At 56.4% G+C, this 26,796-nt stretch overlaps 2 protein-coding genes and 1 long non-coding RNA gene across 7 annotated transcripts in view; 1 reads left to right on the top strand and 2 right to left on the bottom strand.

Moving 5' to 3' along the window:
* Positions 1–1,317: 1,317 nt before the first annotated feature.
* On the bottom strand, positions 1,318–10,076 carry LOC140690899 (uncharacterized). 4 transcript variants are annotated; one of them, XR_012066246.1, is made up of 4 exons: positions 9,549–10,076; positions 8,527–8,619; positions 2,558–2,941; positions 1,318–1,699 (listed from the first exon to the last, which is right to left on the bottom strand). It is a non-coding gene; the product is annotated as an uncharacterized lncRNA (long non-coding RNA). The 4 variants fall into 4 exon arrangements; XR_012066244.1 differs by adding an exon at positions 7,354–7,486 and having other exon boundaries at positions 1,318–2,941; positions 9,549–10,069; XR_012066243.1 differs by having other exon boundaries at positions 1,318–2,941; positions 9,549–10,003.
* Positions 9,679–11,893, top strand: TMEM191C (transmembrane protein 191C). Of its 2 annotated transcripts, XM_031670267.2 has the most exons (10): positions 9,679–9,867; positions 9,993–10,116; positions 10,313–10,363; positions 10,472–10,549; positions 10,760–10,816; positions 10,898–10,957; positions 11,102–11,166; positions 11,249–11,321; positions 11,520–11,560; positions 11,656–11,893. In XM_031670267.2, the coding sequence occupies exons 1-10, from the start codon at positions 9,713–9,715 to the stop codon at positions 11,858–11,860; spliced, it is 909 nt and encodes a 302-aa protein (XP_031526127.1). In that variant the 5' UTR covers positions 9,679–9,712; the 3' UTR covers positions 11,861–11,893. The 2 variants fall into 2 exon arrangements, with proteins under 2 accessions (XP_031526127.1, XP_072809144.1); XM_072953043.1 differs by lacking the exon at positions 10,898–10,957.
* Positions 11,894–18,486: 6,593 nt separating this feature from the next.
* The window catches only part of PI4KA (phosphatidylinositol 4-kinase alpha), a 74,734-nt gene continuing 66,424 nt past the window's right edge, over positions 18,487–26,796 (bottom strand). The window contains exons 42-55 of the mRNA XM_072953382.1: positions 26,192–26,245; positions 25,393–25,513; positions 24,002–24,131; positions 23,306–23,376; positions 23,007–23,079; positions 22,860–22,930; positions 21,970–22,076; positions 21,562–21,666; positions 21,347–21,472; positions 21,062–21,182; positions 20,745–20,904; positions 20,160–20,249; positions 19,585–19,668; positions 18,487–18,823 (exon numbers count right to left, since the gene is read on the bottom strand). Of these exons, the coding sequence (XP_072809483.1) occupies positions 18,772–18,823; positions 19,585–19,668; positions 20,160–20,249; positions 20,745–20,904; positions 21,062–21,182; positions 21,347–21,472; positions 21,562–21,666; positions 21,970–22,076; positions 22,860–22,930; positions 23,007–23,079; positions 23,306–23,376; positions 24,002–24,131; positions 25,393–25,513; positions 26,192–26,245 (1,365 nt within the window). The 3' untranslated portion in view covers positions 18,487–18,771. The remainder of the gene's footprint in view (positions 18,824–19,584; positions 19,669–20,159; positions 20,250–20,744; positions 20,905–21,061; positions 21,183–21,346; positions 21,473–21,561; positions 21,667–21,969; positions 22,077–22,859; positions 22,931–23,006; positions 23,080–23,305; positions 23,377–24,001; positions 24,132–25,392; positions 25,514–26,191; positions 26,246–26,796) is intronic.

Genomic DNA, 26,796 nt, shown 5'->3' with positions numbered 1-26,796 from the left:
TGGTCCTGGCCGGCTGGCTTGGTGAGGGTGGCCGTCAGCTCTGGCCGTAAGACCCAAGTCTGGGCTTGGGCCCTGGGGTGGAGGTGCACCGCTGTCCTGCCCCTCTGCCCGAGACCCTCGGGTGGGTTGTGAGGGTCCCTCTCAAGCCAAAAAGCCAGGACCTTTGCACAGCTCCGTCGACTCCAGCGGGTCCCCACCCCCCCGGGGACCCTCACCTCCACCCTGGCAACGGGAGGGGCTCACTGGGCCGGTCCTTACCAACACAGACGGTGCAAACACTCTGAACAGTGTTGTTTTTGTATCAATATGTTTGTGCAGTGATGAATGTATTTATTTCTCAGACTTGGGGAGAGCGGGCGGCAGGCCGGGCTCCGCCACCGCACGCTCCCGCCAGACCCAGCCCGTCACAGGGGCTCCTCCAGGATTGCAAAAAAGGTAGAGGAAAAGACGAACCTCTAAGCAAATACGAATCTCAGAGACTCGCAGCATAGCCATACTCCTCAGCCTGTGAAACGAACAATCTGGACCCAGACGGACTTTCAGAACCTCACGCAGCCGTGCGTTACCGTCCGTCGCCACTCGGGGGCGCTGGGCCGTCCCTTCCGCGCCGCCCCCGCCCCCACCGTCAGTATTCACTGGACTCGCCGCGTGCAGGAGTGCGATCTGGGCCGGGCCGGCTGGGCAGGCAGACCCCAGCCGCCCTCCCCGCGGCCGTCCTGAGTTGGGGTGAGGCCTGGGCAGCCAGGAGAGCAGGGCTCAGGGCAGGGCGGCTGCATCCGTCCAGTCCCCTTGGCTTGGGGGACGAAAGCAGAGGCGCCCCGTCTTAGAACAGACCAGGGATCTCAGCCCTGCCGTGCCCGCTGCAGGGACCAAGGCCCTGCCCAACCCCAGGGTCACGTGGGCGTTACTAAACCTGTGAATCCGATCCCAGGAGTGGAGGGGTGGAGCGGGGCCTGACCAGAGCCTCAGTCTGACATTCCAAAATCAGGGGTGTGGGTGTGCGCTGCCCAGGACCCCCTACCTAGGACCCCCAGATTGTCACCCCACTTTAACTTTCTACCGGGAACCCCTCCCCCTACCTCACCTTGCTATTTATTGCTGTAATTTATTGACCTCAAAAATGCTGCATAACAGACCTCACTTGGGGCAGAGAGGATCTCCAGGGCTCCCCCCCTCCACTTGGCGGGGCCCCGTGGGGCCAGGTGCTGAGGGGAGCCTCTCTGTCCCCCACCCATCACTTGCTTTCCCCTCCCCCGTTGGGGGACCCCAGGCTGGGCATTGGCCCACTCACAAATACCTCGAGGGGGAGGGGAGGGATGGGGTTATAGCTGTTTTGTTTAATCAGAACTGGAAGAGGGATCATGTCCTATAAGCCCTTCCCAGAAAGGAGGAGGGAACCGTGATCGCACTCCTGCACCGGCCACCGCCGCTGTCAGTCATCACATTGAGTTCACTTCCCGCGAGAGTTTGGATAAATTCAGGTCAGAGCTGCAGGTATGCAGCCCTCAAGTGTCATGGTAAAGCAGTCACCAATCTCTCCATTCAGAAGCGTGCAGTCTTAATGTACAGTGATGAGAAACTGTTATTTTATGATCTTTTCATTAAAAGCTTGATTGAAGACTTTCGCGTGGGGCCTCTGTTCTCTGACTGTTCTCGACAAATGACAAACTGCTTTCCTTTCTCTGTCAACTTCCAGGACCTAGGAGGGTGGGAGCCGGGGTGGGCATCTGTCCGCCATGGTCCTGAGGGTGGGTTTTAGAGGGGCCAGGGCCTCACTTGGTGGCGTGTGCACATCCTGAGCAGGGCACTGGGGTCGGTGTCTTCCTGGGCAGTGTTGGCCCAAGCTGGCCAAGGCAGTTTGGGAAGCAGCATGTGTGTAGACGGGGCGTGGACCTGGTGGCCTAGGTGAAGACGCCAGAGTCCAGCTGGGACAGGGGAGGGCTCTTTCCAGTCCATTGCTCCTTCCTGTTGCTTGGCCTTGGGGTTGCTGGGGGGTGTTGAGGAAGAGGGAATCATCTTAGTCTGAAGGAATGGGGACAGTAGAGTGGAGGACTGTCCCTCCTGGCCACCAGGGTGGAAATCGTAGGCTGAGTGAAGACCCGGGAGGAGGAGCAGGGGTGGGGCTGGGAGGGTGGTGGCCATCTTAGATCCCCGACTCCATAGACTGTGGGTGTCTGAGTGGCTGCAAGGCCAAGAGATGTGGCCATCACTTCTCTAAATCTTGGTAAGTTCTGTTCAGTATTTTAAGTTCTTTTTTTTTTTTTTTGCTTTTACCAGAGCACTACCTAAATGCAGTTTAAATAATCAAATGTTTCTTTAAAGGCTTAAAACAAAAAATTGTTTCTTGTACTTCCAAGTCCAGCCCACATTATGCAGGTAACCCCAGAGTCTGGACTTAGGATAGGTGAAAATTTTACTTGGTTTATGCCCTCTTCCACTTCCCTATGCCGCGAATAGTAATCAGATGTGTAGTGTAACCTGGGGGTTGGCAAACTTTCTGAGAAGTAGCCAGATTGTAAATGTTAGGCTTGGTGGGCCGTACTATCTGGTGACTCACCTCTGTGGTCCCAGAGCCTAAGCAGCAGTGTGAGCAGACGGGTGTGGCCGTGTTCCATCCAATTTCGTTTACAAGAAGTGGTGCAGTGTGGTCGGCCAGCACAGCTTAGTTATCTCAATTTGTTCACCACTCCTGAGGTTCCTCCAGGTTTAATAATGATCCTTTTTTTCAGGTGCTCAGTTTGATTCGAGTCTGTCTTTCCTTGCTCTCTGACTGAAATGCCTCCCAGCACAGTTTTTCACAGAGCTTATCTGTCCTGTCATTTTTTTCTCTGGCATATCTATTCCTGAGCCTGCTGTTCTGCACAGGTTGGGCTGGAGTCCTGCCTTGCTGCCTCTTTTCTTCGCTGACATGCTTCAGTGGCATATTTCCTGCGGTACCATGCTGAGAAAAGAACACACAGAAGGTAGCTTTTTTGAGATGTAAAATGTTGAAAATGCTTTTAGGTGTCACGTAGTTGATAGTTGGGCTGGGTATAGAATTGTCAGTTGGATTTCACTTTCCTGCTGAATATTAAAGGGGTTGCTCCACTGGCTCCTACCTTCTCACAAAACAAGACCTCCAGCCCCCTTAGTACGTGACCTTCCTCCCTGGAAGCTTCTGGTGTGGTCTCTCCACTTTGAGGCTGTTTGTCTGTATGTTGGGCTGGGCGTATTGTGAGCAAATGCTTACCAATTTTTAAAGCATCTCAGTAGTTATTTTTAATTTTCTTTCTTCCTTCATTGTTGCATTTTATTCTCTTTTCATGGCTGTGATTGCTAAGGAAATTGCAATTTTGGGGCAGTTTCTTCTGTTTCTTGCATTATATCTAGGTGCCTTTTGGATCCACTTTTGGTTTGTTTTTATCCTAATCTTTAAGTTTAAATGCTTTCCTCAAATGCTGGGTGACCTTGGCAGTTTGTTCCTATCAGGATGAGGCCCTAAAAAGCTGCTTGGAACCAATCCAACAATTCCCTAAGGTGTGTGGGTTTCATCAAACTCACCTAGCAGGTGGGATGGAGGGAAGGAGACAGTGTCCCACACGGCTGAGTAAGTCAGGCCTGGTCAGGGAGTCATTCTGTGGGTGGAGGTCAAGGACGGGGGGTTTGAGTGGTAGGTACCACTGTTTCCTAACGTGTTTTGTTTAAAACATTACTCTTTCCAAAAACTATCTGACCCCGGTGGTTGTCAGTCCTGTGCTGGGTGAAGGGCGGGGGGGGGGGGAGGTTTGAGCCAAGAAAAGGGGTGGGGTAGGAAAAGAGCCCCCTCGGTCCCAAGGAAAGGGGAAGGGTGCAGAGGAAAGGCTAGGGAGAGTGAGCCAGAGACTGCCCCATCTTCACGCCTGAGGGGTGTCCCGAAGCTGCGTACTTCGGGAAATGTTTCCCATGGGCCTTCTGCAAGGACCTTTTCTGAATTTAAATGTAAAGGAAGCGGGTGGCTGGCTCCTTCCCAAACCCGGGGTTGCCAGGCATGTTCTTAAAGGTCTCAGTGCCATCGAATGTTACTGCTGCTGGTTCCAAGAGGCCACCCCTGCCTCAAGGGGCACCTGGGGACGTTACAGAGTTTGCTCAGGGCAGGTTTTTTTGGTTCCTGTGGTTTAGGATGTTAACTGGACTTAACATGGGGGCCATTTTGCAAAGTGCGTCCTTCCATGACGTCTCTTATCACATGTCCACACTGATGCTGCCTTGGCCACAGGCCGCAGCAGAGGTGCATGGTGCAGTGGTTCGTGGCCACCAGGAGCCTGTGATAACTGTGGAGGGGTTGGGAAGATGACAGTGTTTCCATCTTGAGCGCAGGAGACACCGGACCTGGCCAGGGGGCCCTAGAACCTGCCCACGTTGGGATTCTACAGGCAGCGGTCCCTGGGCCTTGGGGAAGTGGGCAGTGCTGTCCCCAATCCCCCTTCTCTGTCGTGCCAGTGGGCTGTCAGCACGAGCTCTTAGAGCTGGACTTCCCGTGTCCCCACAAAGCCTGTCCACTGTCAGGGACGCAGACCACAGCCTTCAAGAGCAGCGTGAGGGAGCCGCCAACCACCTCTGTCCCTGGTAGGAGGCGATGTGCGAGGCCCCGTCCCAGCCAGGCTCCTTTCACAGTGGAGAAGGTGATGGAGACAGTTGGAAAATGCATCCCGGCAGCTTGGGAACCACACTGCCAGGAGGGAGTTTCAGGGTGGGATGTTGCCAGGGAGCGTGTCCCCGGGAAGCTGACGCTGGGGTTGGGATGAGGCCTGAAGGAATTGAGGGGAGAGGCCAGGCAGGGGGAGGAGCAGGTGGAAAGGCCCTGTGGCAGGCGTGTCTGAGGAGCAGCAGGAGGCAGGTTCCGGGCTGTGCCCAGCCAGGGAGGTCATGTGGGGGTTTGGATTTATGCCCTGGGAGCTGGGCTGGTCCTTGGGCTGCTGTGGGGATACAGGGCGAGAGTAGGCTATTTGGGGGGCTGCAATGATCCAGTCCAGAGCAATGGCCTGGTCCGAAGAGGTCGGAAGTTGGAGACTTGGTTTTGTATTTAAACCTATTTAGCAAGCACTTCTGTGTCACTTACTGTATGTGTACCAGTAACGTCTCGAGTGCTCTGCAGATAGCACCTTGCTTACTCTTGGAGACAGTCCTGGCAGGGTAGGTGACATCTCCATTTACAAGCTTGGAAGTGGAGGGACAGGTAGGGCAGGGATGGGCGATGGAAGAGCCCGAGGTGTGGGCACCGGCCGGAGAAAGGGTGCAAGGGGGCATCAAGGTTTCCAGGGCAGCAGCTCAGGGGGCAGGACTAACTGATGGGCCATAGCGGCCGTGTGGGGTGTCAGGAGCCCCTGATGGGACTCCAGGGCGCTGCATGGGCAGGGAGTCCCCACTTGAGGTGGGGTTTGGAGAGACTGAACCCCAGGACCCTGGGTGAGATCTGCAGGTGGGGAACAGCCCGGGGCCCATGGGGACAGAAAGGAGAGCATGGGTCACCCGGTGGACTGCAGCCAGCAGGTGTCTCAGGGAAAACCAAGAAGTGGCTGTTTCTCTGAGGGTCTGTGACTCGAGGAAGCAAAGCTGGAGTGCTGGCTCTCTCCCCTCGTCTCCCGGTGCAGACAAGGGTCTTTAACCAGGAGGCCAAGGTCTGCCTCCTTTGGGTGAACCCTGGGGATTGGGGGCCACCTCACCTCTGTCCAGGGGGCCTGGCTTCAGGCAAGCCCCGGGGCCTCCCCACAGGGCAAGCTGGGAGCTGGTTGGCACTGGTCACATAGGTGGCCGGGGGCCCATCTTCCAAAAGTGCCACCTGAGACTGGACCCTCCTGTGCTGGAGACCAACAGGGAGTCTCCGCTTGCTGCTGGGATGGCCGCCGTCGGGCTGAGGGTTCCTTGTCCAGATGCCATCATTTGGGGGAATAGTTTCACCTTCCCGGCATCCTTCTTCCTCCAATTACAACTATTTATTTTTCTTACCAAAGCAACAGATGTCGACTGGGAAAAAACAAAACATCCCTAGGTTTGCAAAAAGAAGCAAATAAGAAAGCTCTTGGTGGCGGGAGGGTATAGCTCAGTAGCAGAGCGCATGCTGAGCATGCATGAGGTCCTGGGTTCAATCCCCAGTACCTCCATTAAAAAAAAAAGAGAGAGAGAAAGAAAGAAAGAAAGCTCGTCATCTATCTGTCCCAGTGACTGGATGTCTAACCGTTAGGTGCACAGAGAGCCATGTCAGACAGGACCCCAGAAACCAAGTGCTCAGGGGATACTGCTGCATGTGTAGGCAACAGCATATGCAGAGTTTGGAGCCATGAAAGCACGCGGTCTGTTTAATGGACTGAGGCGGGTTTGCGGTGTCTGGACTGGAGAGTGATGGCTGGTGGGCAGGGCCCACATGTGCAGGACCCTATGTTGCTATTTGACACCTCTCAGTTTACTTAAACCTGTTTTCTGTGATCCAGGAAAAAATGTTTCAAATCCAAAAAACAGGGCTCTGCACCACAGGCACAGATTTTATCATTGTTCTGTCTCTGACTGGGACATTTATCGAGCGCCTAACCCCATATGGATATTTTCATGAGACTGTGCACAGAATGGGAAACTCCCGCACCCAGGCCTGGCGACGCGGGCAGTGGCACTCGCAGAGCTGCCCCTCCAGGCAGGGCGCTCACACAGCCAGCAGCTGAGGAGTCTGCGCACTGGCGTTATGGGGGTTGCTTGAAAATTCTCTCAGCTGTTTTATATGTTTGAAAATGTTCACAAGTTCATAAATTTCACAAAGCCTGAACATTCAGAAATATTGGGGGAAAATGTAGCCTACACATGCTGGGCTGTTGATAATCAACTAAAATTTCAAAAGTACCAAAGGACACAGAAGTTTAGGGCAGGGCGGTGCAGGGTGGTGGGTGAGCCCTTCCTAGGCTGTGCTCTGTCCCCCCGCCCCCATGGTGTTGCCCTGGTGGATACCCTGGAAGGCGGCTCCTACCCAGCTTGGGGGAGTGGGGCCCATAGAGAGAAGGACCTTGAACCTGAGTCCTGGGGGAGGGGCAGAGATGTACGAGTGGGAAGACAGGCAGCTGCTTCTGGCAGGTCACTGAGAGCAAAGGGCAGAGGCACTGCAGCCAGGGGGTCTGTTTCCATGGTTCCTGTTGCCCACACCCGGCCTGGCCCCCAGGCTTCATTAGGGGACCAAGTGGGTGGGGAGGGGTCAAAGGGCCCCTCAGCTCATCCTCCACAGCTGCAGTAACCCCAGAGGGGTTGCCCAGCTTCTCCCTCCAACTCAGACAGGGTGGAGGCTGCCCCTGCCTGGCTAGCTGTCATCGCTGAGCCTCAGTTTCCCTAACCATAAAATGGGATCATGATACCTACCCAGCATGAGTGGTGGGGGTCGTGGGGACATGACAAGGCAGTGGAAAGTGGCTGTGGGGGACTCCAAGGGCACAGGGCTGCCCAACATGACTGATCAAAGTGCCTCCACTAGAGTTGTCAGCAAATACTCTCTCTAGGAGCCACAGGAAAATGTAAAAGGAAATGAGTGAAACGGATTTGAATGTTTCATCCAGCCCAGTATATTCAAAATACTTCAATATGTAATTGATACAAAAATTATCAATGAGATGGTTCTTTGTGGGGCCACATCTCAGTCTGGACTCGGGACTCAGATGCTCAGTGCCACGGTCCAGGGCTGGACATCCAGCAGTGAAGAGGGAGTGCCCAGCACTGGAGTCAGCGGTGGTGCCGGGCTCAGTGCTCAGTGCCCTAGCCATGCGAACCATGGGCCGCCTCAGCCCTACGAGGGAGAGTCTGGTAATAATCCCACTTTACAGGTGAAGAAATTGAGGCACAGAGGCTGGAGCCCAGCCTCAAGGCACAGAACTGTGGGGAGCTTTGCACTTACATTTGCCCCTCCTCCTACCTGCCCGGGCCAGGCCTCCACCATCCCAGGCTGAGCACCAGGAACAGCAGCCAGGACTGTGGGTAGGGTGGCAGCTGGCCTGGCAGCACAGTGGTACCCCAGTTTCTTCCAATCTCAACACCCACCTTTGTCTTGGTTGCATTCCTATTTGCTTTAGGAATGAGTGTGTGCCCTAGTTCTGGCTCATGAGAGGTGAGGGAAAAATCTATGGGAGTTTCCCTCCTTAAATGAGAGACCTGCGAGTGTGCTATTTGACTTCCTCTTTTAGGACCCTCGTGTTTACAAGGTGGCTGCAGCAGTTGCAGCCATCACATGCAGACAAATCAGGTAGGCAATAAAGCTAATATCCCCTCCCCCCATCTTTTTATATTGAGGCAGACCTCCCAGAAACTCCCACCCAGTGGACTTCCTCTCCTGACTTTCACAGGCAGAATCCTACGAGGCAGCAAGACAAACACCATAGTGGCTTTAGACCAAGCCCTGCTTTACACCTGGGGCTAGGATAGGCCAGGCCTGGCACCTGACAAGAGCAAGCCTTTGGGAAGGAGAACACTAAGGGGCTTGTTCTGGCAAGAAGGAAAAGGAGCAGGTAGCTTTAGGGTAGGAGACCAACTGTATCTGCATACTCTTCAGATTTTCCTATTTCTGCTTCCTGCTTCATTGTAGGTCCACCAGCACTGTTAGCCTTTAGCCAGAGGGTCATTCTCTTTTCTTAAAACCTTAAAGGAGGGGAGAGGGTATAGTTCAGTGGTAGACCATGTGCTTAGCATGCAGAAGGTCCTGGGTTCAATCCCCAGTACCTACATTAATAAACAAACAAACAAACAAACAAACCTAATTACACCCCCCCAAAAACAGTTAAGGAAAAAAATTTAGATTAAAAAAAAAAAACCTTAAAGGGAAGGCTGCTATACTTCCTCCTTGCTGTAATGCTTGCTGTACATCTTTACCAGGTAGCCTTCACCAGGTTTGAGTGCCTTACTCTCCCTCTTTGAACTATCCACAGATGTGGAGCTCAGCCACGTGTTCCACATCTGTTGAAATGCACAACTGAAATGATGGTGTCCTGTCTCTTTTGTCCATGTGGTGAATGACATCGAGTTTCTGAGTTTGAACAGTCTCGGAAGAAACTGCCTGGTTTCCATGTACCTTTTTTTTTTTTAATACCCCTTTGGATTTGGTTAGCTAATTATTTAGGATTTTTGCATCCAGCTTTATAATTGAAATCGGCCAAAGATAGGTAGATTTTTAAAAGGACAAGTTTACCTACAATTTCACCAAACAATGAAATAGCTTGTCTTTCTCTTGTTTCCTTTAAAGATCTTGCCCATGTACTTTACAATCTTAGTTATTTTAGCATAAATGCTAAATCATATTCTTTTTTTCACTAGACATCAGCATGTCTTTGCATGCCACATAATACTAGAATACCGTATTTAAATAATTACTGTTGTTTCCTTTTGGTGATGACTGTAACTAACCACTTCAATGAACCACTTAATGCACTGTGGTTTTTAAAATTTTCTTCCAGGAATAAGTGCCCAGAAGTCAAAAGACGTGAATATGTTACAGATTCTGATCTCCTTTCCACAAGAGAGACGATCAGTTGGCAGTGCCCCCTCAGCGCCGGGGAACAAGCCCGCCTCACCTTCCTGCTTCAGGAGTAAGTACCCACTAGCCCTGCGTGGTCCGGCCGTGGCACTTGTGCGGCGGTTCTGAAGTGGCCCCGCGTTCCGCCGGCCCGTGTGCGCCCTTTGTGACGCGGCCGGGGGGCCCGGGGGGCCCGGGCGGCGGTGCTGGCAGAGACGGGCCATGGCCGAGGCGCAGGAGCTGCTACTGCAGCTGCAGAAGGACAACCGCGACGGGCGCCTGAGGAAGCAGGAGCTGGAGGAGCTGGTGCGCGGGCTCGAGGCGGAGAGCGAGAGCCTCACCGCGCGCCTGCAGGACCTGAGCGAGCGCGAGCGCAGGTGCACGGCTGCTCCGCCGGCTCAGGGCACCGGGAGGGAGCGGGCGGTGTCAGGGCGTGGCCCCAGGGGGCTTCTCGGCTCCACCCAATTCCAGGGCCGCGGGAGCCTCAGTTTTCCCTCTGCAGCCTGCAGCGGCGGCGGAGCCAGGCGGCGCGGGCCCTGCGCGGGGAGGCGCGGGAAGCGGCGCGGGAGCGCGCGGAGCGGGCTCGCGGTCGGCTGGAGGCGGCGGAGCAGCGCAAGCGGGACCTGGTGGGGGCGGGGCCCTGGCTGTGGCGGGGCGGGGCCTGTAAAACGGGAGGGGCCTCTCGCAGGGCAGGGGCTTGCCGAGTGGGCGGGCCACGAGGGGTGTGGCCTGGTGAGAGGGCGGGCCTTGGATTGGGCGGGGCCTGCCGCGGGGGCGGGGACCTCGGAGAGGGCCGGACCGCCCCCTCGATCCTGCCCGCAGGAGCAACAAAACCTGCAGCTGCAGGAGCAGTGGGAGGAGCTGTCAAGTCAGGTACAATCTCTTGCTGCCCCTGGGAAGCCCCGCCCCTTTCCCACCTCCACCTCCCAGGATAGGTCCCTCCCCCAGCCAAGGCCCCGCCCTCACAAGCCCCACCCCCAGCTCTTCTACTACGGAGGAGAACAGCTGAGTCAGCAGCGCGCAGAACAGCAGCTCGGGACCCAAATGGTGGCGTTGCAGGTGCTTGGGCGGGGCCCCGAGGGCCGGAGCGGTGGCGTGGGCAGGGCTTTGACAGACTGGGGGCGGGGCCTGGGCATGCGGGCGGGGCGTGGGCGGGGCCATGAACACCTTTACGCGGCGCCGGGGCGGGGTCCTGAGGGCTCGGGGCGGGTTGGGGCGCGGTGGGTGCAGTGAGTGCCGGGCTCCTGACATCACTGGATACTCCGGAAGAAACAACTGGAGCTGGTGGAGGCCAAGCACGTCATGCAGGCGGAGGCCCTGCGGCAGGTGCGGGCGGAGCCGAGGCCGGGTCTGGGCAGGTGCAGGAGGGTGGAGAGGGATGAGTCTAATCAGGGCTCCCCGCATCAGAGCGCACGGCGAATGGAGGAGGCCTGGGCCAGCTTCCAGGAGCAGAGCGGAGTCCTGCAGGTGCCGCCCCTCGTCCGCTCGGAGAGCCGCTCACCTCCGACCCCACTGGGGCCTCCACCCATTTCCTCCCCGGAGCTGAGGCAGCCCGCCCCGGCCCCACCGAGAGGTCTTCCTCGGTGTGAGGCCTCACTCCCCCTCTTCCAGGAGCTGCAGGGGAAGGTGATGGAGGCGGCGGCTGCGCTGGACGCCTCACGGGGAGGCCCGGAGCCGTAAGGGGGTTAGGACTGCCGGGTGTGGTGGGGTGAATGTGGGGGCCGGACAGAGAGCCCATTCGGATGTCTGTCCGTGCAGGTGCGACTCACAGCCTCGCCGGGGGCAAGACTGCGCGGGGTCGCTTATGGAGGAGGTGGCCAAGGCGGACTGCGTGAGCGCGGGCCTAGGCGGGGGCGGGCTGGCACCGGGATCTGCCCCGTGGGACCACCCACCACGCGGGCCACGCCCCCATAGTACCACGCCGCGCTGAGCCACGCACCGATGAAACCCGCCCCTTCACGGGCCCCGATCCAACGGCGTCATGCCCCAGCCTCCGCGCTGGGTTGGACGCCGCTCCCTTTCCCCGCAGGAGAACCGGCTGTTCGGCGGCGCGGGAGCGACAGGCATCAGGTGAGCCAGCGGCGGGCACGGGGCGTGGGCCTGGGGTCTGGGGCGCGTCCCGTGCCCCGTCACGCCCCGTCTGCCGGTGCGTCTTCGGTCCGCAGGCTGTGGGCGCTCGGCGCGCTGCAGACGCTGCTGCTGCTCCCGCTGGGCGTCCTGGTACTGCCGCTCCTCTACCTGGCGCTGGTGAACCCGTCCGCCCTCCGCCGCGGGCTCGCGCGCCCCGGCTCGGACGCCGCCCTGCGCCGCCTGCGCTACACGCTGGCCCCGCTGCTGGAGCTGCGCCCGCGCGGACTGCTGCCTGCCTAGCACATCACGCCGGCCGCGGCCGCCTGCACCCAGTCTCCCGCGTGTTTTTTTGGGCGCAGGCGTGGGGAGATTTGTGGGGAGAGGGGAGAAGGGGAAGAAGAGGTGGTCGGGGGAGAGGTCGGGCTGGTGGAGGCGGGGAGACGCGGGGGTGGTAGGTGGGAGACGCCGGAGGGAAAGAGAGGAGGGGCGGCTGCGAGAGAGACTCGAGACGCCGGGGCGGGGGTGTGGTGTGTCTCGGGCCCAGTGGGCGACGCCCCCCGTCCAGCGGACCTTGGTCTCTAGAGGCTGCCGAACCCTCGGCTCCCGTAGCCCCGCCACCCACTCGGAAGGGGGCCGAATCGCTACTAAGCCTGGTCTCCCGCTGATGAGGCGAGCCGAGCCCGCGGCGCTGGCCGGCGGGTCCCCGCGAAAGTCCGCATGGTGGTTCTGGGTCTCGTGGCGCCTCTCGTCGTTCCCCGGTGCCGGGCCGCCGGCGCCCTCCCGTCGTCGTGCGCGCTCACCGCCTCGGTCTTCGCGGGCATCGTTGTCTTTCGGTGAAGTGTACCGCTTAAGGGAGATGGACCTAGTTTCACTTTGATGCAGACGGTGCTCTGCTTTCATTATTTACCTTTTTCGTGGTGAACTTGCTCTGGGTGTATCTCTGGTGCACAGGTACATGGGGTTTTGCTCTGGCCTTTATGAAATAGTTTTCTTGTTGATTTCTACGTGTTCTTTAGTCATTTTGGGGTTAACTTTATGGGCTTTGTATCAGTTTTATCACATTTAAGAATTGTGCGTTGTGTCCTAAGAAAATCCATTCTTGCCTGGAAGTCATAAAGATAGTCTCATACTCTAGATACTTTTCATTGGTGTAAACATTTAGTTTGTCTGGTCATTATAACATTTTGCTTATGGATTCATCCATAGATGGGCATTTGGGTTGTTTCCACTTTTCGGAATAATGCTGCAGTGAACATGGGTGTAGAAATATGAGTCCCTGCATTTACTTCTTTTGGGGTATATATATATCCATAAGTGGAAATGCTGGATTATATGATAATCCTGCTTATTTTTTAAAAGGAATTTCCGTAAGGCGTCATCCAGCGTCTGGACATCCTCCACGACATTAGCTGTTTTCTGTCTTTTTTCTTTCTTTTTTAATAATAGCCATCCTAATGAGTGTGATCTTTTTTCACTTTCAAGTTTTACGCATTGTATTCTCTGATTTTTATAATTTATAATTACAAAGTCAATCCATAAAACAAGATATCTTCGGGAAGCCTAGCTTTTTTTCCGTGCCCTCGACCCTGTTGCCCCCATTCTCTTGGACGAACACTTGATTTTTTTTTTTTCAGGACTCTTTTTTTCCTTTAATAATTCAACTGTGTACAGTCACCCTCCCCTTTCCCGCCAGCACAGCGCCGCCGCACTGAGGCTTCTTGAGCGTCTTGCAACTCCTCCTCCAGGCAGCGTTGAGGGGTGGGCGTGTCACACACCAGTCATCACTATGGTGATGGGGGCGGTCCCCTGCTACCTCCCCGTGGAGCCTTTTGCAAACGTCTTTTTGTATTTTGCCAGAGATCTTTGAGCTCCAAGCCTCAGAGTGGGACTGTGAGGCAAGGGTGACCACACGCATGATAGTGTGAGATTCCCCGTCATTTCTGGGTTTCCCTGTGGCATTCCCGCCCTCATGGGGCCCTCCCCCTCCCCAGAGCATTGCCTAAGGTGTGTGTGGTCCGTCTGATGGGGAAAAAGGACTTCAGGGTAGTTTTCATTTACATTTATGAGAAGGCATTGGTGGTACAGTGGTGAGCATAGCTGCCTTCCAGTTACATTTATGACCAAAGTTGAGAATATTTTTGGTATCTTAGGGCCAGGTGCATTTTCTTTGCTGTAAACTGTTTGCTCCTCTTAAACATGTAGGCTCGCAGGGGTTCCTCAGTTTTTTCAAAGCTCTTTTCCAGGAGGCACTTGAGCTTTGAGATCTGTGGCGAGAGTAGTCCCGGGTGTGCCACTCTGTTCCTGGTGCTCTTTTGCCGTCCACATGTTGGGCAACAACTCACTTTCCTATATGGATCCTGGATTTGGGCGGGAAGTGTCCCCCACTTGTGGGTTACTAACGAGTCCCAGCCTCTGCTCTGCTGCGGATTCAGGGACTTAGCAGGGTTTGTACTGGGAGGATCTTTTGCATTTCTGTGGTCATTTTACATTTGGCTTGTCAATTGCCACAAAAAGCCTGGGATTTTGGTTGGGATCACACTGAATTTAAAGATCAGTTTGTAGAGAAACGTCTAGGACATGTCTCTCTCCGAAGTTAATTTCTCTCAGTGTTGTGTGTTTCTAGTGCAGAGGTCTAGTGCGTCTTTCAATTTATCCTTAGGGATTTTATGTTCTGAGCCTTATTACATGTGGTATAGGTTTTTCTTGTTTTATTTTCCAACTGTTCTGTGTGCATAGAGATATAACCCATTGCCTTACACTGACTGTGTAAACTGTGATATTGCTGAATTACTCCCTTATTAGCTCTTTTAACTTCTCTGTAGTTTCCTCGGGATTTTATACACAATCTTATCGTCTGTGAATCAGGGCAGTCTCTCTCCTTCCTCCCAGTCTGGGTATCACTGGCCACACCCAGTACAATGCTGATTAGAAGTGGTGAGAATGGGCACCCTCATCTTGCTCGGGATCTTAGAGGGGACACCGTTGGTATTTCATCGCGAAGATGTTAACTGTGAGTTTTTCTTAGAGATGTTTATCAGATCGAGGTGTCCTCTTATTTCTAGTTTGCTGACTTTTCTTTTTTAATCATTATGGATGGGTGTTGGATTTTGTCCAGTGCTTTTTCTTCCCCCTGAAATGGTCTTTTGGTTTTCCTTCTCAAGTCTGTTCATGTGAAGGACACCAACTGCATCTTAAGTCAACCTTGCATTGCCGGGATGAGGCCCACTCGGTCACGATGTCCTTTTCGTACATCGAGTTCAGCTTGCTCATTTTTAGTTAAAGATTTCTGCATCTGTGTTCGTTAGAGGGATACTGCTCTATCGTTTCATTTTCTTGGAACATCCTTGTCTTCATATCAGGGCTTTGCTGCCCTCGTGAAAAATGAACTGGGAAGTGCTCGCTCCCCTCTTTTCTGTGTAATGTTGGCATTATTTCTTCCTTATACATTTAGACCCATTTTGGCTTTATGATGAAAAAAGTGACACCTTAGTAATTTTTTTTTTAGCACAGAAAGACGCAGGAGTGGTCAGTGTGCGCGGCTCAGTGAATTCTCATATAGTAAGAAAGGTGCCAGCGCCTCGGTTCCCCCTTCCTTCCCAGTGCCTCCCTCCTTCAAAACTGTCCTGGGTTCAAATACCAGCAAGTAAGTGTGCCTCTTCCTGGACTTCAGATGCCATCACACAGGGAGGACCTTTTGTGTCCGGCTCTCCAGCCAAGCAGCAGAGGGGTCGACCTCATTGTCTGCTGTACTTGCTCCTTTATTTCCATTACTGCCTGGTTCTCTTCCGCATGAGCAACCACGGTGATTGACCTCTCATCCAGGGACATTTTGGTCATTTACAGGTTTTGTTTGTTAGGAGTAGTGACTTCAGGACCTCCCTGTTCGTGTGTTCTGGGGCACGGATTTCGTACTTCTGCTGGGTACACGTGTGGGAGTGGAACTGCTGGGGATGAGATGCTTGGCCTTCCCGGACACTTGAGTTTCCAAAGTGGTTGGAGCAGCGGACACACCAGCTGCAGCATCAGAGTTCCGGGTGCTCCACTTCCTCCCAATACTCGATGTTATCTGACTTTTTATATTTCAGGCACACATGTGGGTGGGTAGGTATCACACTGTGGTTTTAATCTGCATTTCCCTGATGACTAATGAAGTTGAACACCTTTTGTTATGTTTATTGGCTGTTTGGACAATCTCCTTTGTGAAATGCTTGTTCAGGTCTTTTGTTCATTTTTCTATTCAATTGTGTCTGATTTTTAGTAGTTCTTTGTATATTCTGGATATAAGTCCTTTGAACAGATATATATCATTGTAAATATCTTCCCAGGTCTGTGGCATGCCTTTTCATATAGTCCAAGTTAATTTTTTCCCCTTTATAATTAGTGCCTTTTTTGGTTCTGCTCAAGAAGTCTTTGTGTATCCCGAGGTCATCAAGACATTCTCTTCTGAATTTTCTTTTAAAAGCTTTTAAAGTTTACCTTCAACAGTCCACCTGGGGTTGATTTTTATGTCTTGTGTGAGGCAGACCGTCATGATTAAGTTATTTGTCTGTACTCAATACAATACCATTATTGCAAAGACCATCTTTCCCCGACTGCCCTGCAGCATCTGCGTGTATGCCAGTGTGTCCCCTGGATGTCACCTCCTCCACTGTCCCTTTGTCCTCCCCTGAGCCAACACATCACATTGTCTAAACTACTGTAGTTTAAGGACAAGTCTTGATACACAGGTTTGTGGGTCTTTAAGATCCACATAGCTATATTTTGACCTTTGTGTTCCCATACAGATTTTAGACTTGCCAATTTCCACTCCAAAACTTTCTGGGATTTTGATTGGCATTTGCAGTGAAACTACAGATCAGTTTGGGGAGAGCAAACATCTGTATAATGTTGAGTCTTCCAGTCTGCGAATGCTTTACTGTTTGTTTAGATGTTCTTTCTCTAAGTCTGTGCAGTTTTCAGTATTTCTTGCGAATCTTTCATTAGATTTACGTCTGGTGTTTGATGCTGTGGGATGCAGTTGTAAATGGTACTGTTTCCATTTCGTTTTTTGGGTTGGGAGATACACATACACACATGCACGACTGACTTTTGTATATTAGCCTTTACCCTGGACCTCCACCACAGAACACATTCATAGGTCACTTTGGATTTTCATGCACACAAATGCCACTTCCCAGCTTTATTTCTCCTCCAGGCTCTTAAGCTGTTTCCTTTCACAGCCTGACTGGCTGGGCCCTCCAGTGCCGCAAGCTGAACAGCAGCCATGACAGATACACCGCCTTGTCTGGGGGACAGCTGTCAGTGTCAGTGTCAGTGTCACCTCTGAGCATCAGACACTCATGTCAGGGAGGTGCCTGCTCTCAGACCAGCTTCATTTCGGGAACCCTTGTCCCGAGCGTGGACCACACTTCCCCAAAACCCCTCAGAGGTTCCAGGCTCTTGGGTTGGTCTTTTTGTCTCCTGTGTCATCGAAAGAGGAGCTTTTTTTTTTTTTTTTAAGAGTTTAAACTTCATTTTGTTTTGAGTCTCTAAAGAGACCTCATTTTCTTGTCAGCTCATGGTTTAGACTTTCTCCCCAGGAGAGTAAGTAGCATTTCCCACTTTCAGGGTGTGTGATTTGCCATGTTGCCGGAACCTTGCATATGGCATTTGACTGAGTTTCATTTTAGAGCCAATTTGACAAGCTTCCTGTCCAAGTCTCCGAAATCAGCTCTGCTGGGTGTGAATCGTTTGTACTGTTCTATGCCGTGTCTGGCCTGCACGCCTTCCGCTCCTCCCCTTCCATCTGTCGGCTCTTTCTGGAAGCTACGCAGTGTTGTGGTCTCCTTTCTACTTGACCACCCCGCCCCCGCAAATGACCTAGAGCGTTTGACTTGGACCAGCCCCTAGGGCCTTTCCCCCTGAATTCTGTCAGGTTCTGCTTCATAAATGTGCAATCACGTGATGACAGTGACTCTCTACATCTCAGGTCTCTTATTTAAATAAAAGTGCATCTCTCTCTCTTTTTTTAAAGGAACACATTTATTTATTTGGTGGGAGGAGAGCTAGATTTATTTATTTTAAAGAGGCGGTACTGGGCCTTGAACCCAGGACCCTGTCCATGCCCAGCTCGCGCTCTAACCACGGAGCTCCACCTCCCCACAAGCGCATCTCTGTGCTCGGCGTGCAGCTCATTCTCACTGCTCACCCACGCGTGTGATCCCCGCCTGGTGTGCGGTGACTGTAGTTGTGATCTGTAGTTATGATTTGCATCTCTCTGATAATTAGTGATATACTGAGCGTTTTTTCACGTGCCTACTGGCCACCTGTATGTCTTGTTTGGAGACGTCTCGGTTTAGGTGCTCTGCCCATTTTTTGGTTGGGTTTTTGTTACTGAGCTGTTGCCACGCTCTGGAAGTGAAGCCCTCGCAGGCGCAGGGGTGCAGATACCGTCTCCCGTTCCACAGGCCGTCTTTTCATTTTGTCCACGGTGTCCTTTCTGGTGCAGAAGCTTCTTTGTTTATACACGCTGCACTTACGGAAGCTGAGTGTGTCTGTCGCCGACTCTGGAGCCCCACCGGGTGCCTGGAGCGACTCACTCACCTTCTTCTCCTTCACACTCTGCTCTTGGTTCAGACCTTCACTGACTCGCTTCCTCACCTGCGTCACACCTGCTGTTGACCCAACTCCAGGCGCCTCACTGCTAGATGTTCTGTGTCATCGCGTCTTTAGCTCCGGGTCCTTGGCTGGTGGCGGTGGGTGGGACCCTGGAGCCGACTTGGAGGGGAGGAGACGGGCGGACGGAGCCTGAGCGCGTTCAGGGAAGACGCACATACTCTGGGCCCCTTGGGCCAGGCTGAGGCGCCCTGGCCCCGACCCACTGCCCGCAGCCTGTCCAGGAATCACCCCTCGGCTGGATGTGCATTGAGGAGTCGACACAAAACGCAGCGGGTTTTTTGTTTTTATTTCACTCACGTTGGTTGAATCTTAAGTTGAATATAATTTTTGTTTTTTATACACAAGAAAATACTTCATGTACCTCTGAAATGAGACCGGTAGGGAATGTGTCCAGTGCAAAAATCATCACATCCGAGCAGAGCCCGGCCCTGATTGTCGTCCCGGCCATGCGTGGGCGACACCGGGGGAGGCGGCGGGCCACCAGGCTCTGCAGGGCATGGTCCCGCGTGTCCCAGGCTGGGAGGTCAGCTGCGCGTGGCGCCTGGTCTGTGGGCTCAGTAAGGGATGTCGTTCTGATAGTACTGGATCATGTCGTAGGTGCGGCTCCTGGGAGGCGGGGAGGGAACAGGGCTGTAAGGGGCAGGGGCTGGCCTGTGGCCCCTCACTCCTGGGCCTTGGGTGTCTCCCCGCTGCCCTCCCTGGGGGCCAAGGGCAGAATCACAGACCTTTGTCCACCCTGCCAGCCCTCCTCTCTCGGGGACGCTCCCTCACCCATGGCTGCCCTGTCTCCTGCTTGCTCAGTGGGCCCCACACGTGGGCAGTCTTCCCCCTTGGTCCTGGGGCCCCTCTGTAGGACCCCCTACCCCCTAGTCACTGTGCCCCTCCACCCTGTCACACGCCTGCCTCCCTTCACCAGCAGAACCATCCGGGGAGGCCGGCCTCCTGAGTCCTCCTAGCAGGGCCAGTGCCGGTCCCCAGGGTGCAGGCCTGGAGCCGCTGCACCTCCCAGGGCCTTGACTCCCATGAGGGCGGCCTCCCTTGCCCATCTGCTAGAATCACATCCGCCCAGTTTTTCATCCTTGAAAACTCCAGGTCCCCCTCGACACTCAGAACGGGGGCTGTCCTGCCGTCCTCCCCACAGCAGCTGAAGCGGGCAGGAGACCCTGGGCCTCCCAGCTCAGCAGGGAGGGCACTGGTCCTGGACTCAGGCCTCAGCCCCCTCTAGGCCAGCGCTCTGCGGCTCTGTGGGACTCCCTTCAGGGCACTTAGTCCAAGTACTCGCGGGGCAGCAGCACCCTATCACCCGGCCCAGGTGTGGCCCTGGTGAAGGCAGGTAACGGGAAGGGAGGACGGGGCGGGTGACTCGCCTGTTGCTGAGGAAGCAGCTCTGAATGACCTTCAAGATGAAGTTCGCAGCCTCTCGCTCCGTCATGTTGGGGCTGAACCTGTGCCTGGCGGGGAAGGGCCGTGTCAGGACCCCCTCACCCCCTCCACCCAGGGGTCCCTCCAGGCTGCCCTTTCTGAGGGACGTGGTCTGGCCTGTGGGCTGCACTCTGTTTGCAGGAATTTGTTCAGCTGAGGGTCAGGCCCTGGGAGGGCACCCTCTGGGCTCAGTGTTGTGAGGGCCAGGCCTGGCTGCTGGTGGGGATGCTGTGCCCAGCTGGCCTAGAGGGCTCCAGCCCCTTCTCAGCTCCCCCAGGCCGAGTGGCCCAGACGCAGACACTGCGTCCCTGAGAAACGTGGGGCTCTAGGGTAGGGCTGCAGCCGTGGTGCAGAAGCCCGGGCACCTCACAAATGGGAGGCCTGGTGACAGCACCTCACCCAGGCCCGTCTGTGCCAGGCCCCAAGGACAGCCCCCAGTCACCGTTACCAGTGCTTGAGAGGCTGGCGTCTCGCGGGGACAGCTGCCCCCAAGTGGCCTGCGGGCTGGCCCGGTACTTACTTCAAGAGCTTGATTGTCTGGCCGCGAAAGCAGGGCAGGCCCGTGTCCAACATGAGGGTGACCAGAGAGACGACAGCGTCCATGTAGGGCCTGGGGAGGGGAGAGGCTGCCTGAGCAGGTGGTCCTGCCCGCCGTCCATGCAGCGTGTGCTTACACGTGGCTCTGGGCACCTTTGGATTTCGGCGCAGACCCCCTGCACAGGCTGCGCGGTCCAGCCTTGGGCCCCAGCTGAGGAGGTGACCCACTACTTGCAGAGAACCATGTAGGCACCTCGCGGGCTCCAGCAAACTCCAGTTGAGTCCAGGTGCCATGTGACACCCTTAGGCTGGGACTGGAGGCCCTGGAGTGCAGCCTGGGGCTGCAGGGGCTCAGGCTGGGGCGAGGGGCCAGGTAGGTGCTCAGAGAGACCTGAGGTATTGGCAGGCAAGGCCTAGCCTGGCACATGCACAGGCACAGAAATGTGGCAGGAAGGCGAGCCCTCGGGTGGCCTCCCATGTCCTCGTCCCCCAAGGGCCTGGCGTGACCCCCAAGGGTTCTGAGGGGCAGGTGGGCGGGCCTTGCTGGAAGAGCGGACTGACGGCTCACCGCACAGCCAGGTAGCCACGGACGCACATCTCCATGAACCACTTGAAGGGCGTGGCCTCCATCTTGCCCCCCATGATCATCACCATCTCATCCGTCAGCTTGATGTCTGGCTCCCAGCCCAGGTTGCCGCCTGGTGAGCTCTCAAACATGAAGCCGAAGTCTGCAAAACCCCAAAGGGCCACCGTGCGGGGGTCAGCTGGCAGTGCAGCAGGACGAGAAAGCAGGGGCCCCGGGGGAGGACAGAGGGAGAGGAGGGGGCTGGATGGGAGCAGCGAGGGGGAGAGGACAGGGGACTCTGGGGGGAGGGCAGGGCGGACCGATGTGGATGATGTGGCCCTGCTTGTCCAGCATGATGTTGCCGTTGTGCCGGTCCTTGATCTGCAGCAGGAAGAGCAGGAGGCTGTAGGCGGCCATGCTCCGGATGAAGTTGTAGCGCGCCTGTGGGGGGAGAGGGCGGGTGCTCAGGGCGCCCCAGGCCTGCACCCCCATCAGCAAGCTGGACCTCGATAGTGGAGTGATAAGTGGGTGCACCTGGGGGTGCAGGGGCCCTTCCCACCCTTGCAAATTAGCTGGGGGCCCCCCAGGTCTACGGGGCTGCCCACCTGCTGGAAGGCCAGGGTGGACTCGTCCCCGTACTGGCGCGTGAAGTAGTCGTACATGCCGAAGTCGGTCTGGCGGCCCAGCTGGTCCCGGGACGTGCAGTCGGGGATGCACTCAATCACTCCGCACTACGGAGGAAGGGCCGAGGCCAGGCTGTGGGCGGACTGCCTGGCTGGGGGCCGAGGAGCAGCGCCTGGGCTCCTGCTGGGGGACTTACCCCGGGGGCAGTGGCCACCACCCGGTACGGGAAGACAAAGAGGTCTAGGCCGACCAGCTGGAAGATGTTTTTGAAGAGGTCGATGATCTGCAGGGCCAGCATGTCCTGGGAACCAAGGAGACGCCGGGGGTGGTGGTCAGCTGGCTCACCCAGCCCCCACAGCCTTGCCAACCGAGTAGGGAGGAAGGGGGAGGCCCCAGTGAGCAGGAGGCTGCAGGGCCCACAGGAGAGGCCTTTGAAGGTCTGCCAGAAAGCCCTGATTTACTCTGAGGCACCTGAACCAAATGGGATCAAAGATTCCTGTTTCTGCATGAGATTCAAGTGAGAAGTGCGCCTGGAGCCTCGTAGAGAGATGGGCAGCTCCCCCAGCCTGCCCTCCTCATTGAGCCCCTACCCCTGTTCCCCTACCTGTCGGCAGTCGTCGCCCACTTTGAAGATGGCCGCCTGCCAGGAGATCTGGCCGTCGGCCTCCTGCACATGGCCCTCATCTTCGGAGTCTGGGCGGCACCGCAGACCTGCAGGGAGAGGCTGCCCGTTAGCTTTGGGGGTGGTGAGGGGGCCGGGGACGAGCCCTGCTCATTTGCCTGAAGGGGGCCCAGGGACCTTTAGGGATCGTCTCTGCAAAGCCCCAAGGAGGCCAGTGAGGGCTCAGCAAATGCTTGGGTCAGTGGGTGGAGCCGCAGGGCCAGGGTCTCTTCCTGAGGACAGTCAGGGACAGAGACCCTTCTCACTGGAGCGAGGACCCAGGTGTGCCTGGGCACTGTCGGGGGGCAACGGCGTGTCTGCACCCTGGGATGCCCAGGAGGACCGGGGCAACACCCCCTGGACTGCTGCCCTCCCCAGTCATGCCCACCCAAACTGCACAAGGTGACCACGACCAAGGCCACGCTGGGGCGGGTGGGCCCTGCTGCAGTGACCAGCCCTTATCAGACAACCGGAATTCGGATGCAGGCAGAGGCTGGGGTGATAGAGCCACGAGCTGAGGAACCAAGCACCGCCCTCCACACACAGGCTGGAAGGACCCTGACCCCGTGCGCTTGGAGGGGGTGGCCCTGCTGACACCTGGGCCTCTGTGACCGGGCAGGAGTCTGCTGCTGCTGCAGAGGCTATGCAGCCTGCAGTTCCTGGCACTGTGGCCAAGCAAACCAGTTTTCCCCTGGGGCCTCCAGCACTGCACACGGGCCTGCCACCCGCAAAGGATCAGACTGCGTGAGTGGAGGCCATCATCCTCGCTGGGGAGCTGCTGACACCCTGGACGTGCTAGGGGGCAACACCACACCCCAGATGGGCCCACTGACCCTCCTTCTCAAGTTCGCTGACTCCACATCGCTTCACCTTGAACTTGGCCAGATATGGGGCTTTGGCAGCGCTGGAAGACAGCAAAGAGAAGGTGACGCAGGGGACACGGAATGGGAGCCCAAGTGATGGGCTGCAGGGGACCTCACCTCTGCATGGGTGTCCCGGACTTATAGTCGATGTCCAGCACGATGGCCTCGGGGTTGCTGGGCAGGTAGCAGCCTGTGAGGGACAGAGGGGACATCTAGGGGCCCAAGTGTGGCAAGGGTCCACCCTCACACAGGCCTTCCCTGCAGACGGGGCTGACGGGGCTGTGCTAGGGCCTCAGGGGATCTGTCCTCTTCAGAGAAATAGCAGTAGGCCGGAGGACCCAGAGTGACCACTGGCTGGGGGTGGTTCTGGACACAGGTGCCCAAGCCCCCCCACCCCGGGCCCGAGCCGCGCTCACCAGGCTGCACCTTGACCTCAGACAGAGCTGATAGGCACGCCCTCTTCCTCTCATCGCCTTTAGGGTAGGGCCTGAGAAACAGGACAGGACGCTGGTCTCCAGGCTTCTATGGGTCGGCCAGGCCCTCCTGTCCGACAGACCCCTGTCCTGGTGGGAAGCTGGCCGCCTGGCCTGGAGGTGCTCCCTGGCTCATGATGTCAGGTGCCCCAGACCCTGCACCCCGGGACGAGGAGAGGTGACATGGAATTGTCTCTCCCCCTACCCTCACTCTGCTGCTGCATCACCACTCTGCTTGGACATGACGGAGCCCCGTGGTGACCAAGGTGCGAGAGGCCTGAATACTGGGGACAATGCAGGGGACCGGGCACCTGGAGGAGGGTGACCCAGGGCCAAGGTGTCCAAGAACAGTGTCAGCTCCACATGGGTGGGGGGCAGGAGGTGACTCAGTGGAGGGACCGTGGGGGCTGCAGAGGAGGCGGGTTTTCCTCATACCACTGGGACCCTGGGAACCTGGAGGGCAGAGTGGCCTCAGGCTGGAACCAGACCGGAGAGGAGCTTGGATGTGGTGCGTCTGTCTGCTCTCAGGAGCCCTGGGTCCTGCCGGCCCTCAGAAGCAGCCACGGCAGGGTCTGGGCCCTGGTCTGTAAAGCTCCCCAGCCAGTTCCCACAAGTCAGGATGGGGGAAATGCCATGTACTTGATGATGGCTGACACGTTGGTGATCTTGTTAAAGAAATCGAATTCCCGCTGGTAGAAGTCCTTGGCGGGGCCAGACAGGGAGCCTGTGATCTCCTCCATCAGCTGCTCCAGGAGGTCGCCAATGTCAGCTGCAGAGAAACGGAGGCTGAGCCCTGGTCCAGGGCCCCTGCTGACCCAGCCGTCCCCGGGGTGTCTGCTGGCACCCCCAGGGGCCCCGCCCCGAGCTCATCCACCTTCCTCACTGTGCTGATGCCTGTCACCCGAGTCCCGGACGCTCTTGGCTCTGCTCTCGGTGAGGACGAAAGTCGATGTTGCTGAAGCGTGTCCTTGAAGCTTACTAACACCACTGGCGTTTTTTCACTGCTCTGAGTGAAGCACCAGGAACGCCCCTGGTGTGCCCTGCCCCCTGCCAGGGGAGCAGCACCTCCCCTAGAAGAACGACCAGGGGGGCACCAACCTCACACTTGGCACACAGCACGTGCTCTCTTGAAAATGAACTAAATCAATCTGCCACTTCAGGAAACAACCGCACAATCTTGGAACACTCGACAGACTGCCCGACAGTTTCCCAACAGCTAGAAGCATTTCTGTTGGGGACACTTCCAGCGCGCTGCAGACATGACCTTAAAGTCTGGGTCATGAGCCATGTGGACACGGGATGGGCACAGCCCCTTCCCTGAGTGCTGGGGTGCTAGGGTCCTGGCAGGTGCCCGCAGGGAGCACCCGGCACCACCAGAGTGCCCCTCCCTCCCTCCTCCAGCTACACATCTGCGAGGCCCAGTCTCCTGTGGTCACCGCAGCCACATTGTGTTACGGCTGATGGACCGCAGGAGAGAGGGAGGCCCCTGTCGTCTCCTGCAGACGCTCATGGGTCTGCCAAACCAGAAGGCTGTCATGCCACCTCTCTTGCTAATTTCTTTAAAAGTTAAATTTTTATTAAAAAAAGTATATTATTGATGTTTACGTGTAATGGGTTTATGTTTTTAAACGTATTTTTTTTTTAAGAGGAGGGACTGGGGATCGAACCCAGGACCCATGCATGCTAAGCATGCCCTCTACCACTGAGCTACATCCTCCTCTCCCTCAAATGTCTCAGTTTTAATTGCTAACATTCATGGGCCCAGACAGACAAAATCCATAGAAACGCAAGCTCTTTGAAGGTCTCCGTGCTTTTTAAGGGCATGAGGGGTCCTGGGCCGTCTCGTCCCAACGTGGACGGCAGGGTCAGGCGAGGGGTGACTGGCCAGGAGCTGCTGGACGGAGCCGCAGGGGCACAGAGCCAGACAAGGTGTCTGGAGGGCTGCCCTGCACCCGTTACGCAAGGCGGAGGGACCACGGGCAACCTGGGACGGGGTTAAAGGTGGGGGACCGCGGGGGGAGAGTGCTCACCGTCTTTCTGGTGTCCCTCTTCATCCACATAGATGTTGGTCTTCATGTTCCAGATGAACTGGTGTGCCAGGAGCTGCGACTGCGACGCTGCCCACAGGATGTACTCCCGCACGTAGCCCATCTGCAGGAGGGCAGGGTCACGGCTGGCCCAGCCCCGGCCACGCTCTGCCAGGCGGGGTCACTGACCGCTGCAGGCACTGACTCCTGGCGCTCAGGGGCCCAGCGGCTTCTGGCCGTGGGGTCTGTGTTAACGCAGGCATCTGCCAGCTCTGCTTCCTCAGTCCTCTTCCCTAACCCTAACTGATTTCTGCTGTTGTCAAGCCTGAGGAGGGGCAGGCGGGCCCCGGATGCTCGTCTGTGAGCTGCTGTGAGAGACACTGCAGAGTGAGGGGGTTGGCTTCCAGAAAACCCCACTTCCCTGCTGGGGGCGTGACTCCAGCCCCTGAGGACCTCTTCGCTGCCACTCCTGACTGCTTGAACTCCCATGTCCCAGGTTAAAAAGGCAGCTGTCCTTTCTGGAAGACTCCTGCGGGGGTAGCCTCTCCCTCCCCTCAGTGGTTTGTGGGCCCACTTGGTAGAACAGCCCTTGGACAGAGGCCCTCAACCTGGGTGGGTGGGCTTCCCATACTCATCAAACTTCAAATAACCCAGTTCTAACCCAGCAAATGGATCTAAAGATGAACCACGAACATTCAGCCTGCAGTGCAGAGCCTCCAGGCTAGGGAACACATGGAGGCTCAGCCAGGACACAGGGTGGCCCCGCCCCTCCCACCTCTCCCGCCTCCTAAGCACAGCTTACCTTGTCATAGCGGAGGGCCTGCACGATCTGGGGGATGTAGAACAGGATGGCGTCCTGCAGGGAGGAGGGGGAGCAGCTGTGACTCCAGGAGAGGCAAGAACAGCTCTATGGACGGAGGTCTCGGGACCCACCCCATCAGAATGGCCCTGCTGTCACTCTGCCCATGGGGGACTGAGAAGTGGGGAAAAGCCCCAGGATGGCCAGGAAAACAGCTAACAGACTGGAGCACAGGATTGGTGGGAAAAGTGGGAGGGGCAGGCTCCCTCACGCCCACCAGGAGCAGGGGGCCCGTGTGCTCACTGCCGGGCCTGCGGAGTCACGGTGGAGGGTACTGCAGACTGCTTGTGAGGCCAGCCCGACCCAGACCTCAGGATGTCCTAGAACCTATGGCTGCTACATGGGGTCCCTGGGCCATGTGCCCACACCCCCCACTGAACCAAACTCAGGTAAACTCCCCTTCTAAACCCAGACCCCTAGCTGAAGCTAAACATGTCTGAATCAGAACTAAGTCCACCTTCCCCGACTCCCTGAAGATGTGGGGGTGAAGGGGTGCTCTGAGAGGGACTGAGTTCTGCGTGGGGAGCAGCCCCCAGGCCCACCCAGCA

This window comes from Vicugna pacos, chromosome 32, assembly GCF_048564905.1.
Source record: "Vicugna pacos chromosome 32, VicPac4, whole genome shotgun sequence".
NCBI classification, from domain to species: domain Eukaryota; kingdom Metazoa; phylum Chordata; class Mammalia; order Artiodactyla; family Camelidae; genus Vicugna; species Vicugna pacos.
Note: the sequence above shows the minus strand (reverse complement) of the source record. Positions and strands in the feature narration are given on the sequence as shown.